Genomic DNA, 18,613 nt, shown 5'->3' with positions numbered 1-18,613 from the left:
GGATTGTTTGATGTGTGTCTTGTCCATTCAGTGTTGTCTTGAGTGTTTCCTATTGTATTTCCAGTCAGTTCCTACTAATATTTAGTAACTAGTGATTGACTGAAGGAACTGTGAAATCACTGCTATGAAGTAACTTGCATAAAGGCACACATTTAATTTTCATATCAGGCAGTCAATTTTTAAATATTTTCTGTGCTAATATATAAAATATCATTAATATGAGACATGGATTTAATTGTAATTTGTTTGCCTGTAATGGTGTTTTCTTTGGTAATAGTTCTGTAAGCTGCCCTATAAATAGTAGGAAGCTTTTAGAACTGTAATGTATTTCTAGTTGACTTAACAGATTTGAAGGTGAAAAGAAGCTTAATAATTCAGAATCTTTCTATCAAATTCCCTACCTCCAAAAAGACTAAAGTAAATTATTATTAAGTGAATTTTTAAATTTTTCAGCTAGAATTCACTGAAAATAACTTTTTTTAAAAAACAAAAAGAACATATAAATTTGATAAAATGATGAACCCATGAATTCTATAGTAGCTACTTAAAAGCAAGATGTTACATTTTGGCCATTTAGTAATGAGAAATCGGGCTGTAGTCATGTATGAGAGAAATTTTATATGAACTCTACTTTAGGTAAGCCAATACTTTTTAAAATTAAGATTTCTTTATAAAGCAGATATTATATTTCAAAAGGACAACAGACATTTATTAGGAGGAAAGGGCCAGGGAAGGGCACTTAGGTGTAAGGAATAGCTCTTATCCAGATGCAGGTCCTCCTAACAGTTCCCACAGCAAAGTAGAAACAAGTAATTCAGTGTAGCTGCAGTGTAATACCATAAGGACAGGGCTAAGAACTCTGTTTTTTGTTGTCATAGAGTATACTTGAAACTAGGTGCTTTATAAAGACAGGAGGTTTATTTTGACTCATGCTTGGAATATGAAACTCCACACTTGAGCAGCAACATCTTGGGGACCTCATGCTGCCTCAACATGGCAGATAGCATCACATGGTGAAGAGTTGTGGGAAGTGATGTGCAGTATATCTGGAAGAGGCCGTATGTTTGATGACCTTGCTTTATAACAGCCAGTCTACCCCCAATTCCTAACCCACCTCTCTAAGATGTACATTCATCCCATTGACATGGTTTCTCCATGATCTGATGCAAGCCTCCAGCACGTGAACCTGGGGAAACACAACACATTCAAACCACAGTAATCACTTCTTCTGTTCAGAGAAAAAAAATCAAGACAATAACATAGCATTGATAGTAAAAGAAATAATGGAATCAGACATGGTGGCTCATACCTTTAATCTCAGCACTCAGAAGACTGAGGTAGAAAGATTGCTATGAGTTCTAGGCTAGCCTGGGTTACAGAATGAGGAACAGGTCAGCTTGGGCCAGAGTATAAAGCAAAAATGATGACACTTAGATTCGCTGAAAGTGGAAGTGTGAGGATGATGAGAGTGTATAGTGTATATTCTTCTCCTGCTTCTGCCAAGCTATCTCAACCCATTCCACTTTGTCCATAACCACTGCCACCAATCTGATAGGAAATTATAGGCAAGGCACAACTCTGATTAACACTTCTCCAAACATAGGTTCGTTAATGTATCTATGCTTTATAAAGTAAAAATGACTGTCATCTTCTACTGCCTACTAAAGTTATTAATGTAAATTATTCTCAAATGATAGCTTAATCTTGTTGTATGATCATCATCAATTTAACAGGATAAAGATTAGTGTAAAAAGATTACATATCTTTAAAGATTGTTGTAGCTGGATCCTGGTGGCTCATGAGTGTAATCTCAGTACTCAGGAAGTTGAAGCAAGAGGATTGCCATAAGCATGAGGCCAGTTTGTACTGCCTAATGAGTTCAAGGCCAGCCTGGGCTATGTTACTAATTTACCCTCATAGTGTCCCATGCCAAATCAAACTGTATCCTATTGCCTGGCTTCTCCCTGTAGATTGCTGGCACTGTAGGAGGTTGTACAGAGGGAAATAAAAATCTAAAAACTTGTGTTCACATTAGAGTTTTAATGACATGGAGTAGTTCACAGAAGTATTTTGCTTTTGCATGTCAGAATTTAAGAAATACAATAGAGTCTAAATAGGGTAGTTTATAGAAGTATGCCTATGCCATTAACAAAAATAACCAGGAATCTAGGGTCTGGGTGAACTTGGAAACCACATCTCTTGTACTACTTAAGGATATCACAGGGGCCAATACAGCAGTAAGAAAAATCAGCGTTCATTCTGTTTTCTTTCTCATTCTTGTAATATTGCTCAGCCAAAATGGATTAGGAAAGCTTCCCTAATTTTAGCAAGGACAGTGGTATCTCTTCCAGACCAAGTTCTGCTGCCATTTCTCTCAGCACAGATGCCAAGCAAAGATGTGTGCTGCATGAGCCCTTCTCCTTGCTGGCCTCTGAAAGTTTTTTTGAAAAGACAACACAAAGTGAAGTCTTTTCTTATTTGTTGACCTTTATGATTCTAATAGAAAATAACTATTATCTTAAAGGCCTTTCAAGATTGAAGTGATGGGTTCTTTATTCATTTTTTTAAGCCCTAAGTGAGGTTTTAGTATGACCCAAAATAATAAATCAATGTTTGAAAGTTTGTATCATGTATTACTGATACAAAACAGTACAGTTGATCAATGCTAAGCTTCCTAAATACTTTTAAATCAAATTTCCTAATCATATTTTATCTTAAAATTAATTTTGGTAAATTCTCTATTTTAAGATCTGGATTATGGTAATTTTTAAGATTTAATCATTTACTTAAACAAATTAAAATATTTGTTTTTCCATTCAGATTTGAGTTCTGCGAACCTGCATTTGTGGTTGGTAACTGCCTCCAGATAGCATCTGACAGTCATCAGTATGATCGGATTTATTGTGGAGCTGGAGTCCAGAAAGATCATGAAAACTACATGAAAATCTTACTCAAAGTTGGAGGCATATTGGTTATGCCTATAGAGGATCAGGTATCTTTCCTGTGTCCTGATTTGTGCTATAGGAAAGAAGCACATATTGGATTAAGATCAAGAGTATTTACTTAGTGACAGGAAAAAACATTCCTGTTATTTCTACAAAAATTATTCCAGAAATAATTACTTACATATCCTTGTCTATGTATAGAAAAAATCTTTAAACGGACTCTTTAATTAATTATTCTTTTTACATGCTTTATTTGTTTATTTAAGAGAGAAAGAGGCAGGTGGGAGTGGGGGTTGGCCAGGGCCTCTAGTCACTGCAAATGAGATCTTAGCTCAAAAAAAAAAAATTACTTGAATCTAAGTTTTAGATTTTAGTGAAACATTTATTCTTCTTGGTTTTCCTTGAATGATATGTTTTAAGAATGCTTTTCCTTTTATAAAAATTCTTTTCCTTTCTTAAATCTTTTATTTATTTATTTATGAGAGAGATAAAGCGGCTTTGCAGGCAAGTGATTTAACCTCTGAGCCATCTCTCCAGCACGCTGCTTTTCTTTTTCTTGTTTTATTTTATATATTTTAATTTATTAGATATGGACATATTTAGTATGTAAACAACACATGTTGGTACCATTCTTTCCCTCCCTGCCCCTTTTCTGAAGAGGCCTTCCTTGTTGGGGATGTAAGTCAACCTCATGGGGATTGTGGGTCATGCACTATGGGGGTAGCAGTCAGTTTTGGGGAAGAGGTAATGTCTCTGTGCAAAATGTCCCAACTTGTGGTTCTAACAATCTTTCTGCCTCCTCTTCTGCAAAATTCCCTGAGTCATGTTGAGAACATTTTAAGTCTACTTCAGTGATGGGCTCTTAGGAGCCTCTGGATCTCTGGTTTGATAGGTATTGAGTATCCTCAATGTCTGTCTCCTTCACCCTTGTGCTGATACCAGATTCATTAAGAAAGCAGCACTCAGGCTGGAGAGATGGCTTAGCGGTTAAGCGCTTGCCTGTGAAGCCTAAGGACCCCAGTTCGAGGCTCGGTTCCCCAGGTCCCACGTTAGCCAGATGCACAAGGGGGCGCACGCGTCTGGAGTTCGTTTGCAGAGGCTGGAAGCCCTGGTGCGCCCATTCTCTCTCTCTCCCTCTGTCTTTCTCTTTGTGTCTGTCGCTCTCAAATAAATAAATAAAAAATTTAAAAAAAAAAGAAAAGAAAGAAAGCAGCACTCTTGCTCATTTCCTAGATTCCTCTATGGTTTCAGTTGGAGCTGGGTCATTTATCTCCTTAGGTCCAGCTCCCTAAAAAAGAGAAGCAGATTCTTCAAGGGAGACTGAAGTCAGCATCGGTTAAATGGGATAACCATTATTAATTTAGAGAGAATTTAAAGGGTGTAGACCCTCTTCTAACCCAAGATTAGTGGGAGCTTGACAGTGGAAAGCAGAATCATTATGTAGATATGATTCTGACTTGTTTCCCAGTTCCAGATGTGGTTTCCTTTCCACTGACCGGATCTGTTAGCCAAACCAAGGGCAGTTGGTTACCCACTATGGCTGTGTGCCACTATTGCACTTATGTGAACATCATGGCAGGTTGTTTGCTTCTGAGTCACTTAGACTTTGAGTTGCTTGGACAGATATTGGCCACTTCCCCCGGTAGCTCATGTAGCACCTTCCAGTACTAGGTGGACTAATTGTCTGGGGACTGGCTCCCTTCCAGAGTCCAGCCAGGTCTCTCCGTGGCCTGTGCCAACAACTTATGGTGTCTTCAGCAGTAAGGCCTTACCATTAACTTCTGGTAGGTAATCAAGTGCTCTGACAGATGTCTGTCATGTTTGTTTTAGGAGGTCTAGTAGGTCTCTTATCAACAGCTCATTGTGGATATAAACTACATCCTGGTACAGGGAGTTACAGGCCAGCACCAAAGAAAAAGAAAAAAGAGAAGAAAGATAAATAGGACATAGTTAAGGTTAGGCTTCATCTCACCCTCTCCAAGGCTCTTTGATTAGGTGCTCTCCCTAAGGTCCTCTTGAGGGTTCCAGCTTTTAGTCTAACTTCTAGGATATAGGATTCTATGGTGCCAATTCAACTGGGGTTCAGTTTTGTGTCCCCCCACCCTCCCCCTTCCCCCAACCCCTATCCTCCCTGTTGTCCAAACCTTGAGATGTTACTCAATTATGTGATCAATTTAGGCTTATCTTGGTTAGGAACTGCAGATGAGTGAGACTTTGCAATGATTGTCTTTCTGTGATTGTGTGCGTTCACTTAGAAAGTTCTGTCCCAAGTAGAAAAGCTACTGATTGTTGTGCATTGAGTTTGTAGACTGCCACTTTGCTGCCACTTTTTTTTTTAAAAATATTTATTTATTTGAGAGGTACAGACACAGAGAAAGACAGATGGAGGGAGAGAGAGAGAATGGGCGCGCCAGGGCTTCCAGCCTCTGCAAACGAACTCCAGATGCGTGCGCCCCCTTGTGCATCTGGCTAACGTGGGACCTGGGGAACCGAGCCTCGAACTGGGGTCCTTAGGCTTCACAGGCAAGCGCCTAACCGCTAAGCCATCTCTCCAGCCCAGCTGCCATTTTTTACATTTTATCACCTTTAAAAGTTTTGGGATGGAGACTTTTGGGTCACTTATATATAGGATCATGTCATCTGCAAATAGGGCTAACTTGACTTCTTCCTTTTCAGTTTGAAACCCTTTTATTTCTTTCTCCTGTCCTATTGTTTGGGCTACTATTTCTAGTACTATGTTGAAGAGCGGTGGTGAGAGTGGACCCCAGTCTTCTTCCTGATCTCAATGGGAACTCCTTGAGTTTTTCCCCATTAAATATTATTTGGGTTTTAGAAGCTTTATGAATAGCCTTTATTGTGTTGAGCTATAAACCCTCCATGCCTATTCTTTGCAGTGTTTTGATCATGACGTGGTGTTGTATTTTGTCAAAGGCCTCTTCTACATCAATTGAGATGATCATGTGGTTCTTATGGTTCATTTATTTGTGGGATATATTATGTTGACTTATTTCCATATGTTAAACCATCCCTGCATCCCTGGGATGAAGCCTACTTGATCAAGGTGGATAATGCTTTTGATGTGATTTTGAATTTGATTTGCAAGGATTTTGTTCAGGATCTTTGCATCTAAGTTCATTAGGGATATAGGCCTATAGTTTTCTTTTCTTTTTGCATCTCTGTCTGGTTTTGGTGTTAGGGTGATACTTGTTTCATAAAAGGAGGAGGATTCCCTGGTCTCCAATTATGCAAAACAGTTTGAGAAAAATTGGTTTCAGTTCAGTGAAGGTTTGGTAGAATTCAGCTGAGAAACCATTCAGTCCTAGATTTTTTTTTTCTTTTGGGGGAGGTTTTTTATTATCTTTTCAATCTCCATAGATGTGATAGTCTTGTTTAGGAGATTAATCTGCTCTGTGCTTAGTTTTGGTAGGTGATATGTGTCTAGGAATCCATCCATTTCTTCCAGATTATTTAATTTTGTGGAGTAGAGGTTTTGGAAGTATGCCCTGATGATTGTTCCAATTTCAGTGATGTCTGTTATGTTATCTCCTTTTTCATTTCTGATCTTGTTTGTTTGAGACGTCTCTGTTTTTTTGTTTTTTTTTTGTTTTGTTTTGTTTTGTTTTTCCTTGATCACTTTGGCCAGGGGATTTTCCATCTTGGCTATTTTTTTCAAAGAACCAGCTCTTTGTTTCATTGATTTTTTTTTTTTAATTGGGTTCTTAATTTCCAGTTCATTAATTTCTGCTCTAATCTTGATTATTTCTTTCCATCTGGAGCTCTTTGGGTTGGATTCTTGTTTTTCTAGTGTCTTTAGGTGGACAGTCAGGTTATTAATTTGGGATCTCTCTGTCTTTGTAATGAGGGTATTTAGGGTTATGAATTGTCCCCTTAGGAATGCCTCCATTGTGTCCCATAAGTTTGGGTAGGTTGTGTTTTCATTATCATTCAATTCTAGGAATTTTACAATTTCTTTTTTGATTTCTTCCACGACCCATTCATTGTTTAAAAGTGGGTTGTTTAGCCTGTAGGGGCTGGTGGGATTTTTTTTTTCCAGTGAGCTTAATGTGGATAGATAGGAACAGTGTACACATGAGGTTGTTGGGGAGAATGGAAAGGACGGGTTCAGATTAAAGGAGATGGAACATACCAGGAGGTGACATCCCCAGTGTTCTCCTAACCTTCCTGGCCTGGACTCTGGAAAGACCTTCTATGGATAGCTGCATGGGTCTATCACTAGGTGACTACAGAGAGGACAATGTGGAATAGCTAGCCACTTTCCCCACCCCCTTCCACCTAGGAGGGCAAATACTAAGATGCTCCAGGGCATAGCCCCACCTTGCTGGCCAGCTGCAGGTGCTTGCTCTATTACAAAGGCCTGGTTAAAGACATCAATAAGTAACTTTCTCCATGTCCCTGGTCCCTGGAGTCAGTGATTCTGCCATCGTGGCTGTGTCCTGGAAGGAGGGTGGATATGCCCACATCAGTCAGTGTTACTCACTGGCTTCAGATAAAGCTTCTACCTAACTCAGAGCTAGTGTGCCATTGCTGGAGCCAGGCATTGGTACCTCAGGGCCTGGGGTCATTAGATGAAATACTCTTCCTTCTCTCTGCCCTTGGCTGAGTCACTCTCCATCTGGAGGATGGCACTGGGCTCACCTTCTGCAGGTTCATAGGTGACGTAGCTGCCTTTGTTCTTGTACAGGTAAAAGAAGATCAAGGTCACAACCAAGAGCAGGGTGAGAAAGACCACGGTGATCACAACTGCAATGAGTGCTATGCTGGCTTCTTCAGCTTTGGGGACAGGGTCTTAGTGGCCTGCAAAATTGGGGTGGTTAGCAGTTCTCCAGGAGAAGGCGTGGTCAGGAGGCTGATCCATCTTGCTATGTATGGGCAGAGTTTCTTCAGGAAGGTGGTGGGGCGGGAGAGCTCAATCAGCACTCTAGTCGGCTGTGGGGCCACCAGAGGTACGTCCCGGGATGCCAAACTGTGGCCGGGTGCTCACTCGGGGGTTTTGGTTCCTGTGGTGGCTTGGGTGCATGTGTCACTGGTGGAATTCTTGATGTGTCTCTTGTTGTTAATTTCTAGCTTTAAAGCATTGTTGTCTGACATGAAGCAGGGAGTTACTTCAATTTTCCTGACTTTATGGAGGCACACTTTATGGCCTAATATATGGTAAATTTTGGAGAAGGTTCCATGGGCTGCTGAAAAGAATATGTATTCTATAGAATTGGGGTGAAAAGATCTGTAGATATCCATTAGGTCTAGTTGATCTATGATATTGCTGAGCTCTATAATTTCCCTGTTGATTTTCTGCTTGGATGATCTGTCTATTGATGATAGTGGAGTATTGACATGTCTGACTGTGATTGTGTTGGTGTTTATTTCTGTTTTGTTGTCAAGTAGATTTTGTTTTATAAACTAGTACACCTGTGTTTGGTGCATGTATATTTATGATTGTGATGTGCTCCTGTTGGATCATTTCCTTGATGAGTAAGAAGTGGCCTTCTTTGTCCTTTTTGATTACTTTTGGTTTGAAGTCTATTTATCAGATATTAATATAGCAATACTCGATTTTATTTCCACTTCCATTTGCTTTGAATATTGTTTTCCAACCTTTCAGCCTGAGGAGGTCTCCTCCTTCTCCTCCCTCCTCTTCTTCTCTCCTCCTCCTTCCTCCTCTTCTTTTTCTTCTTTTTTTAATTCTTTTTTTTATTTTTCAAGGTAGAGTCTCACTCTAGACCAAGCTGACCTGGAATTCACTATGTGGTCTCGGCGTGGCTTTAAACTCATGGTGATCCTCCTCTTACCTCTACCTCCCTAGTGCTGGGATTAAAGGCATGTGTCGTGATGCCCAGCAAGGTGTTTATCATTAGTGGTGAGGTGGATTTTGTGAAGCCAGAAGATAAGTGGGTCTAGTTTTTTTTTTTTTTTTTTTTGTCTTTTCTGAGGTAGGGTCTCACTGTAGCCCAGAGTGGCCTGGAACTCATGGTGATTTTCCTACCTCTGCCTCTTGAGTGGTGGGATTAAATGTGTGTGCCACCACGCCTGGCTAAGGGTTTAGTTTTTTGATCAACCCTGATAACCTGTGTCTTTTGATGGGTGAGTTAAGTCCATTAATATTCAAGGTTATTACTGTGAGGTTTGAATTAATCCCTGCCGTGATGAAGTGTTTTATGGGGTTTGGTGTTTTCTTGCATTTTGTACTATATTGAGCCTGGTCTCTTTTTTGGTTATTGTGATCTTCTTGCTCGCTCTTGGGATTGGTTGGTTGACTGTTCTGTGTGGAGTATTCCCTGGAATATTCTGTGTAGGTTTGGTTTTGTGTTCATATAATCATAGAGTTGACTTTTTTCATGTAAAGTTCCTTTCACCATCTATTATGAGGGATACTTTTGCTGGGTAGAGTGACTTGGGTGGGAAGCCATAGCTTTTCAGGCCTTCTGGCTTTCAGGGTTTACATTGAGAAATCTAATGTAGTTCTGATGTAATTGCCTTTGTTGTTGTTGTTGTTTTTTGTTTTTTTTTTTTTTTTTGGTTTTTGGAGATAGAGTCACACTCTAGCCCAGGCTGACCTGGAATTCAGTATGGATTCTCAGGGTGGTCTCAAACTCACTGCAATCCTCCTACCTCTGCCTCCCAAGTGCTGGGATTAAAGGCTAGAGCCACCATGCCTGGTTTGTAATTGCCTTTGTATATTGTGAGTTGTTTCTCTCTTGCTGCTTTTAACACTCTCTTTGTTTTCATTGTTAAGAGTTTTAACTATGATGAGTCTTGGAGAATTTCTTCTTCCATCCTGTCAATTTGGTGTTCTGTGGGCTTCTTGTATCTGGATGGGTCTCTTTCTTGAGAGACTCAAAACATTTTCTTCAGTAATTTTGCTGTATATGTTCTCTATGCCTGTGGTCTGGATTTCCTCTCCTTCTGATATACTCGTGATCCAGATGTTTGGTTGTTTTAGAGTATACTACAGTTCCCTTGTATTCTGTTCACTTGAGTTTTTGAACTTAGCAGAGTTTTGGGCTTCCTGATCAATTTCTTCTGTCTGGTCTTCTAGGTCAGAGATTCTGTCTTCCATATGATTAACTCTGTTGTTGAGTAGTTCTAGAGAGGTCTTTATAACTTCTATTTTTTTTTTTTTCTGTTGTGTTATTTTGCATTGTGTCCATCTCCTTTTTGAGATACAATTTTGAGTTTTGATTTTCTTGATGCTTTCTGGAATTCATTCTTGCATTTGATCAAGTCTTTATTACGCTTAATCATCCAGTTGTTGAGGACTTCCATTTCTTGACTCACCTTTAACTTATTTGTCTCTCTTGCTCCTTCTCCTTTTTTTTTTTTTTTTTTGTTTATGTTTTTCAAGGTAGGATCTTGCTCTAGCCCAGGCTGACCTGGAATTCACTATGTAGTCTTAGGGTGACCTTGAACTCATGGTGATCCTCCTACCTTTGCCTCCCAAGTTCTCTGGTATTAAAGGCATGTGTCACATTGCCCGGCCACAATTTATTCATATCTCTTTGGAGTGTTCTAATGTTTCCTTCCAGCAAGTTCAGCCTACTATCCAAAATTTGAAAGCTCTAGGAGACAATTGTGTTCACTTTCACTTATATGATTGTTAGTTCTTTGATGGTTTGTTTCCGGTTCAGCAATTTGTTTTTGATCAGGGTCTTGTTGGTTGTTGTGTTTTAATTTTGGGAATGAATTTCTGTTGATTTCTCTATGATTTCATTGGTGGCTTCCATTGTAGGACTATGCATCTTTGCTGGAGATTCCTGTTTTCTGATTTTTCTTGGTCTTTTTGCATTGTTTTCTACCCATTTTAAGAAGACTCTGTATTTTATTGAGAAGGAAGCAAGTTTTTGTCCTTTGGCCCATGCACCCTCTGACTCAGGTGAACAGGAATGTTGGTACCCAGTGGCCAGTCAGGATACCAGAGCAGAAAGCCTGATTCCACAGCATACTCAGGGAGCAGGCCTCCCCAAGAAGGCACAGTGGGACTACCAGGACCAGGAGCTGGGAGGAGACAGCAGACAGGCATCTGGCCTACTTACTCCACACTGTGGTGTCTGCCCACACACTGTTCATGCAGGGAACCCAGACCAGGGCACTGGAAGGAGCTGAGAAAGGGGTCTGGCCCACTTACTACACACTGCTATGCCCACTTGCACACTGTCCATGCAGGGAACCCCGACCAGCTGCTTTGCCTTATGTAGTTTGGATTATATTCATCCTCCCCCATTACACTCTTATTCCCCTCTCACTACCACTACCCACTTTCTTCTCATCTAGTCCCTTTCACGTTCATTCACATCTTTAATACCTCAGTGACACCTGAGGTTAGTTAGGATGGCACGGGGTGATTTACAGTGGCTATGCCAATGAAAAAATATGACATCCCCTTCTTCAGCAACTGTTAACTGCAAATAGTTCCTTTGGGGTTTGCTTTTATTTTTAAGGGAGAGAGAATAAAGCGGGGGGGGGGGGGCAGGTTTGCCAGAGCCTTCAGCCTCTGCATATAAACTCCAGACACTTGTGCCCACTTGTGCACATGTGTGACATTGCACATCTGTATAACTGTACATCTGGTTTACATGGGACCTGGGGATTTGAACAAGAGTTCTTAGGCTTTGCAGGCAAGTACCTTAACCTCTAAACCATCTCTCTGGCCCTTGTTTTTTAATTTGGAGTAGTGTCTTACTCTGGCCCAGGCTGACTTGCAACTCACTCTGTAACCCAGGCTGGTCTTGAACTCACAGTTATATGCCTACCTCAGCCTCCCAAGTGCTGGGATTAAAGGGTTGCACCACCATGTGAGCACAAATAGCTCCTTTGAGAGAGGTGAGACATCATGAGACCCACTTCTATTCATGATGAAATGTTGAAAGGCCCTGTCCTGGAGACTAGATCTTGCTATTTTAGCCCAGGCTGTTCTATAATTCAAGATCCTCCTGGCTTAGCATCCCTAGTGGGATTTACTGGGGTGTGCCACCAAATCTAGCCTGTTTTCCAATCTTTAAATGCTCCTTCCTTAGTAGTCTATTAAGCACTAATACCACAGTGGTACAAATACCAAATATAATTGTGAAATGTTTTATATAATAAGAGTTGAAGAGTCCTCCATCTTGAATAAGCCATGTATTGAGCTTTTTTTCTGTGACTTCAGATTGCACTTTTTTATGACTGTATTAATTGTGAAATACCAAGTTGAGTTTAGAATTAGAATCTGTTTCATTAGAATCATAGAAGAACATGAAGTCGAGACATTGGTATAGTAAATGAAATACAGTTTTGTTAATACAAAGCTCTAACCAGGTAACTGAACCTATTTCAGACATTTATTTGGGGAAGTAATGGCATATGTATTTTTGTAATGTACTTTTAGAAGCTGTCAGTTTCATCTGGCCATTTTTAGGTATTTCATTTGCACTAAAAATACCTATCTAAAATGGCATGTATTTTTCAATGGAAATAACTTGATTGCATTTAAAAACATACATGGTTATATAGTTCTTATTGGGAGGTTATATACTTATTTTTTCTCTTAAAATACAACTTTCATGTTAAGGTAATCACATTTTCTCTTTCCTTTTTCACACTGAATAGTTAACACAGATTATGCGAACTGGACAGAACACTTGGGAAAGTAAAAATATACTTGCTGTTTCATTCGCTCCGCTTGTACAACCCAGCAAGAATGATAATGGCAAACCAGATTCTGTGGGACTCCGTAAGTTGATTTTTAAAATACATAAAATTTTTATAGGGTACTCAGTATTTATTTTATGAGAAAATAATGAATGCTTTATTTATTTTAATGATGCAGAGAGAAAGAAGGAGGGGAGTAGGGAAAAAGAGCATGTATGTGCATGCCAGGGCCTCTTGCCACTGCATACAAACTCTAAATGCATGTGCCACTTTGTATGTCTGGCTTTAAGTGATTACTGAGGAATTGAACTCTGGCTGGCAGGCTTTGCAAACAAACACCTGAAATCACTGAGCCATCTTTCCAGCCTCATAAAGTAGTATTTTTTTTTTTTTAAGTTCTGATTGAATTGTCACCATAGTTAGCTCATATGCTTTAGATTTAAAGTATTATATAATAATTATGAAGAATTACCTGAATATGTAGTAATATATTCAGTAGGATTTATTCCTCAGTTAAAAATAAAACCTTCGTGTTGGTTGTACAGTACACTGCTAGCTCCATTCACGGAAACGTAGAACAGATCAAACTGAAACTGAGTTTACTAGTTAGTTTGTGATGTGGTAGATATAACTGGCTATGGGGAAGAACATGAGGTTTAGTTACAGTATAAGGAATGTCGTTCTGCTGAGATAAGATCTGAATAATGCCTGTAGTGCTATAAATGTGTGTGTGTGTGTGTGTGTGTGTGTGTGTGTGTGTGTGTGTGTGTGTTTATTTTCAAGATAGGTTCTCATGTAGCTTAGGCCGGCCTTGAAGTTATCGTGTAGTTGACAGTGACCTTAAACTTTTGATCATCCTCCTTCCACCTCAAGTGCTGTGATTACAGGTATGCTCTCCACCTCCCTGCTAAGTGGCAGCATTTTTCATAAAGAAAGTGACAACAAAAAACTTTAAGCGAAAAAAGGAGCTTGACAGTTATGAGACCAGGAATAAGGGCCATGGTTGGGGAGGATGGATTATCTTTGGGACAAAAGGAAATAATCAGTTGTCTGTTTTTATTTATTTGCAAGCAGAGGGAGAGAAAGAAAGAATGGGCATGCCAGATTCTGTAGCCATTGCAAATGAACTCCACATGCATGCACCCCTTTGTTCATTTGGCTTTATGTGGGTACTAGGGAATGGACCCTGGGCCATTATGCTTTGCAAGCTAGCACCTTAACTGCTGAGCCATCCCTCCAACCCATGTGTCTATCCTTACACCTGCAGAGAGGGAGAGAGCTGATATTGTACATAGAATTGTTTTATGGCAGAAGAAAATAGCAGACTGTGAAGAGTGCAGGTAGGGGAAAAAGAGAAGCTGACTTTTCCTTTAGTGTCCAGCTAAGTGGCAATACCATTGCATTTTATTGTTTGGCACAGTTTGGAAGGAGTTGTAGAAAGAGCAGACTTTTCCTTTGGGCTATGCTTGAGTTGCTTGTTAGTATACAAATGTCAGGTATCTATGGGTTGTAAACCCCATAGTAATGCAGTGGAAGTAAGAATTAAAAATCCTCAGTGTAAAGATGGGGGTTTTTTATTTAGAGTATGAGCTCACTAGCACCTCCTGCCATTGCAAACAAACTCCATACTCCAGACACATGCACCACTTTTTGCATCTGGCTTTTCATGGGTACTGGGGAATTGAACCCCAGCCATCAGACTTTACAAGCAAGTGCCTTTTACCACTGATCTATCTCTCCAGCCTTAAAGATGAGATTTTTTTTCTCAATTTTTATTAACATCTTCCATGAGATTTTTTTAAGAAAGAAAAATTACTTTTATTATTTTTGTGTATGGTATGTGTATGTGTATATGTGCACATAGAGACGAACGTTGGGTGTCTTTCTTGTTTGCTGTCTACTGTGTGTGTGTGTGTGTGTGTGTGTGTGTGTGTGTGTGTGTATTTGCTTACTTGCAGAGAGAGAGGATTAATGGGTGCGCCAGTGCCTCTTTTCACTACAAACTCCAGATGCATGCACCATTTTGTACATGTAACTTTAAATGGTTACTGAGGTATTGAACCAGCCTTTGAGCATGTGTAGTACATTTACCTGTTAGGGCTATGCTGTTCCATCTGCCCCTAAGTGTTTCCATGGCTGCTGGTTGGTTGATCTCATTTAGTCCCTGACTAACATAGGCCCCTCAGGAAGACCTCCTGACCACCCAATCAAAAGTTACTCCACCCCTAGTCACTTTCTATGACATGACCATAGGTTTGTTTTGTTCATATTTCCCCTCTCTCTCTCTCTCTCTCTCTCTCTCTCTGTTTTCCGAGGCAGGGTCTCACTCTAGCTCAGGCTGACCTGGAATTCAGTATGTAGTCTCAGGGTGGCCTTGAACTCATGGCAATCCTCCTATCTCTGCCTCCCAAGTGCCAGGATTAAAGGCATGTGCCACCATGCCTGGCTTTTTCTCCATTTTTTAAACCTATCTCCTCCCTAGCTAGATGTGTGAGTTCCTTATGGTCAGGGACTTAGCTAGTCTAAATCAACCATGTATCAAAATGAGTTCTTAAAGGCCTGATATATTATTAAGTGGATTTAAATAATTTAGTGAACAAGTTTGGAAGGAAGGCAGAGCTAAGTATATTCTTTTCATTTAAATATGTGAAGAATTATATCTCATTCATGCTCACAAAACTGATGTGACCAAAGCAGAATTTGTACTCAAATTTCTGTATATTGTTTCTATTACTTCCTGTAAGACAAAGCCAGATTAATTGTAGAAACATTTTCTAGCTGAATATGCCTGGTGTCATTCTTTAGAATTTCTTTTTCAAACTTCAGTGTCAAGTTGGAAAAAGCCTAGAGAGAGGTTGTTTTGGGGGGTGGGCCACTACAGTATGTGCTAAGAGATCTTTGAATTAGACTTTAAAATCTCCTACCATAAAACTCAGTGAAAGAGTATACTACTGCAGAGCTACCCTGGCCACTGTGGTCAGTGAGTAAAGCATGGTTAGTATGTTGCATGCCCTTGGCAAGGTAATGTGCTATATGTAGTTCATACATACCAAACCCTGCAGAGAAAATGAGGAGCTAATAGCTGTGGTCCCTTGCTACCAGAGCACATTGTCTAACACAAACACAAACTATACAGGGGCTAAGGAGAGGTTTCCGTGGTTAAAGGCACTTGATTGCAACAAAGCCTCCTGGCCCTAAGTTCATTTCCCTAGTACCCCCCTCACACACCATTAACCTCTGTACTGTCTACTCTCCTGTCTATGACTCAGCATGTACTAAGTACCCGAAAACTCCAAGTTTATAGTTTATGTGTTCTCTAAATTCACTAGTAAACGTGTTTTTTTCATCAAAGAAATGAGCAATGTAATCTTTTCTTTTTTGTGTTTTTAGCCCCCTGTGCTGTCAGAAATCTACAAGACTTGGCTCGTATTTACATTCGACGCACACTTAGAAATTTCATAAATGATGAGATGCAGGCCAAGGGGATTCCTCAGAGAGCTCCACCCAAGAGAAAAAGAAAGAGAGTTAAGCAGAGAATTAACACTTACGTATTTGTGGGTAATCAGCTGATTCCTCAGCCTCTAGACAGTGAGGAGGATGAGAAAATGGAAGAAGATAGCAAAGAAGAGGAAGAAAAAGACCCCAGTGAAGCCATGAAGCCAGACGGGCCACCACAGAATCTACTGAGAGAAAAAATCATGAAGCTTCCCCTCCCTGAATCTTTAAAAGCTTACTTGACCTATTTTAGAGACAAATAACTTAAACCATGAAGAAAGAATGCCTGCTGATAATTCCTTTAGTCTTGAAAATTGTAGTATTTATTAGGAGATAAGCAAAAGAGAATTATTTCATCAGAGTGAATTATAGAGGAAAAAAGTATAACTTGTTTCTGTCGGATAACAAAAATGACGTATTCAGTGATTTAAAAGAATCTTTTCTAAAATCTATTTTTCTTTAAATCTTGGGGGAGTGCTATTTTCACTTAGTGATTTTAAAGTGGAATGCAACAAGAATCAAGACTTTGTACTATAAATTCCCTTCGGATTCCTTACAGATTCATGGCGGCGAAGGTTCAATTTCATTTTCTATAAGGCTGGAATACGTGTTAAGCTTTATATTTGAACTGCAGCTGTTTGTGTTTCCTTTATGAGAACTTTATTCTCTGGTAAGGAGATTACATGCTTTGTAGGCCTACTTACCTTTTGTTGACAAAGATATATTCCGGGCAATATATGAGTGCAATAATAATACAAGATATGGAATGATTTAGCTTTAAAAACCAGGAATTTCATAAAAGATTACATCCCTGCAACTTTTGCTTTTGAATCTATTGCCGAACGATGCAGGGGATATTCCCGCTTCTCTCATAGAGATTTTAGCCCAGCGAGCAAATATTAAAGTAGAAAGGACAAAGTTAATACAACTCCTGATTTGAGTGGATCCTACATTTTCAGTATTTAAACATAATGAGGTTATCTTGGCTCTCTAGAATTTTAAAAGTAGCATATTTAGGATTTTTTTCTGTAGTTCACTGTATACAATATTAGGATTAAAAAGAAGTCTGCTGTCCCGCTTGCTTCTGGCTGCCTAGGCAGTGAGTGGATGATTGGGTGCATGTGGCCACTTCTTCCTAACATAGCTCTGAGGAATTGGGGCCACTGTGCTGTGGTCAGTTGATGCACTTTAGCAAATATGACTTTAGTTTATCTAAATATTTATCTTTGAAAAGGTAGGGCAAAGCTTGCCTGCCTTTGCTTTGGATCTTCCCAAACAAAAAGTCACAAAAATTGTATGTAGATCTTTTGTGTTGAAAAAGTGGTTCAGAATCATAGTGTAATATTTAGGACCCACACCATGTTCATTTGACTCCCCAGGTTTTTCTCTTTCTTTGGTAACGTTATAACAATTTTTGTTTTTTATTTTTGTTACATTCTTAAGCAGTGAATGTTACTATCAGTTTTTTCTTCCTAGAAAGGCCTGAAGACAGTCATTCCTTGTTAAGAAAGGATACGGTGTAACATTTATTATTCAGTGTGACATAGGTTATATAGTTTTAAAGAGAAAAGTTTGAGAGTATTGCTTATCACCATTGCACCACTACTACAATAGTGGCTCAGATTTGCTTAAGGAAACATTGTGAAAGGACTATTATTTCTTTCTTTCTTTCTTTCTTTTTTTTTTTTTTTTTTTTCTGAGGTAGGGTCTCACTCTAGCCAAGGCTGACCTGGAATTCACTATGTAATCTCAGGGTGGCCTTGAATTCACAGAGATCCTTCTACCTCTGCCTCCCGAGTGCTGGAACTAAAGGCATGTGCCACCACGCCCAGCTTATTATTTCTTTATTAAGCTCCAGTAATACCATATAGTTGAATCAGTTGTCTGAAATATTCTAAACATAAAATTGTTCCAAATATTTGAAAATATTTTAGTAATGAAAAAGACAGTTTTATGGTAAGTATGTGTCTTATGCCCATGGCTGTATAGAGTGGCAGTGTCTATAATTTTTCTTCAGAGGATTGTTACTAAGAAATGCCCTATCTCCTTTCTATCTGCAAAAGAAAAGAATCAGTTTTATGCTTTTGTCATTTTTTAGAAATGTTCATTGATTACTTCCCCATGGTGCTGGAGATCAAACCCAGGGCCTCATGACACACCAGACAAATGCTTCTACCAGAGCTGTATCCCTAGCCCAAGTGGTTTTTAATTGTTTTAGAAGTTTAATTTTGAATTCTTGGAAAATGCACACACACACGTGTGTCTGTGTACATATATATATATATATATATCTCCTTTACCTGTGCCTTTTTTTTTCCCTCGCTTGGAGCTGGTGTCCAAATTTCTGAAAATACCTGTTCCTCAATGATCTTACTGTTTAGGAAATTTATTGTTGAGGATATATTTGAACATTAACATTTTCATATTGTCTTTCATTCTGTTGACCTTGGTGAAGTATATAAATTAGATCATTGCCTATTTTTTTTTTGTCTTTGAAGTATATCTTTTGTGTTTTTAAATGCATTTATTTT

At 39.3% G+C, this 18,613-nt stretch overlaps 1 protein-coding gene and 1 pseudogene across 2 annotated transcripts in view; one reads left to right on the top strand and one right to left on the bottom strand.

Moving 5' to 3' along the window:
* Window positions 1-17,772, top strand: part of Pcmtd1 (protein-L-isoaspartate (D-aspartate) O-methyltransferase domain containing 1) — a 96,984-nt gene extending 79,212 nt beyond the window's left edge. For both annotated transcript variants that reach the window (XM_045144215.1, XM_012947724.2), the window contains 3 exons: window positions 2,821-2,992; window positions 12,546-12,669; window positions 15,978-17,772. In XM_045144215.1, the coding sequence (XP_045000150.1) occupies window positions 2,821-2,992; window positions 12,546-12,669; window positions 15,978-16,345 (664 nt within the window). In that variant the 3' untranslated portion in view covers window positions 16,346-17,772. The remainder of the gene's footprint in view (window positions 1-2,820; window positions 2,993-12,545; window positions 12,670-15,977) is intronic.
* Window positions 7,528-12,193, bottom strand: LOC105943743 (annotated as a pseudogene).
* Window positions 17,773-18,613: the final 841 nt, after the last annotated feature.

This window comes from Jaculus jaculus, chromosome 2, assembly GCF_020740685.1.
Source record: "Jaculus jaculus isolate mJacJac1 chromosome 2, mJacJac1.mat.Y.cur, whole genome shotgun sequence".
NCBI lineage: Eukaryota > Metazoa > Chordata > Mammalia > Rodentia > Dipodidae > Jaculus > Jaculus jaculus.
Note: the sequence above shows the minus strand (reverse complement) of the source record. Positions and strands in the feature narration are given on the sequence as shown.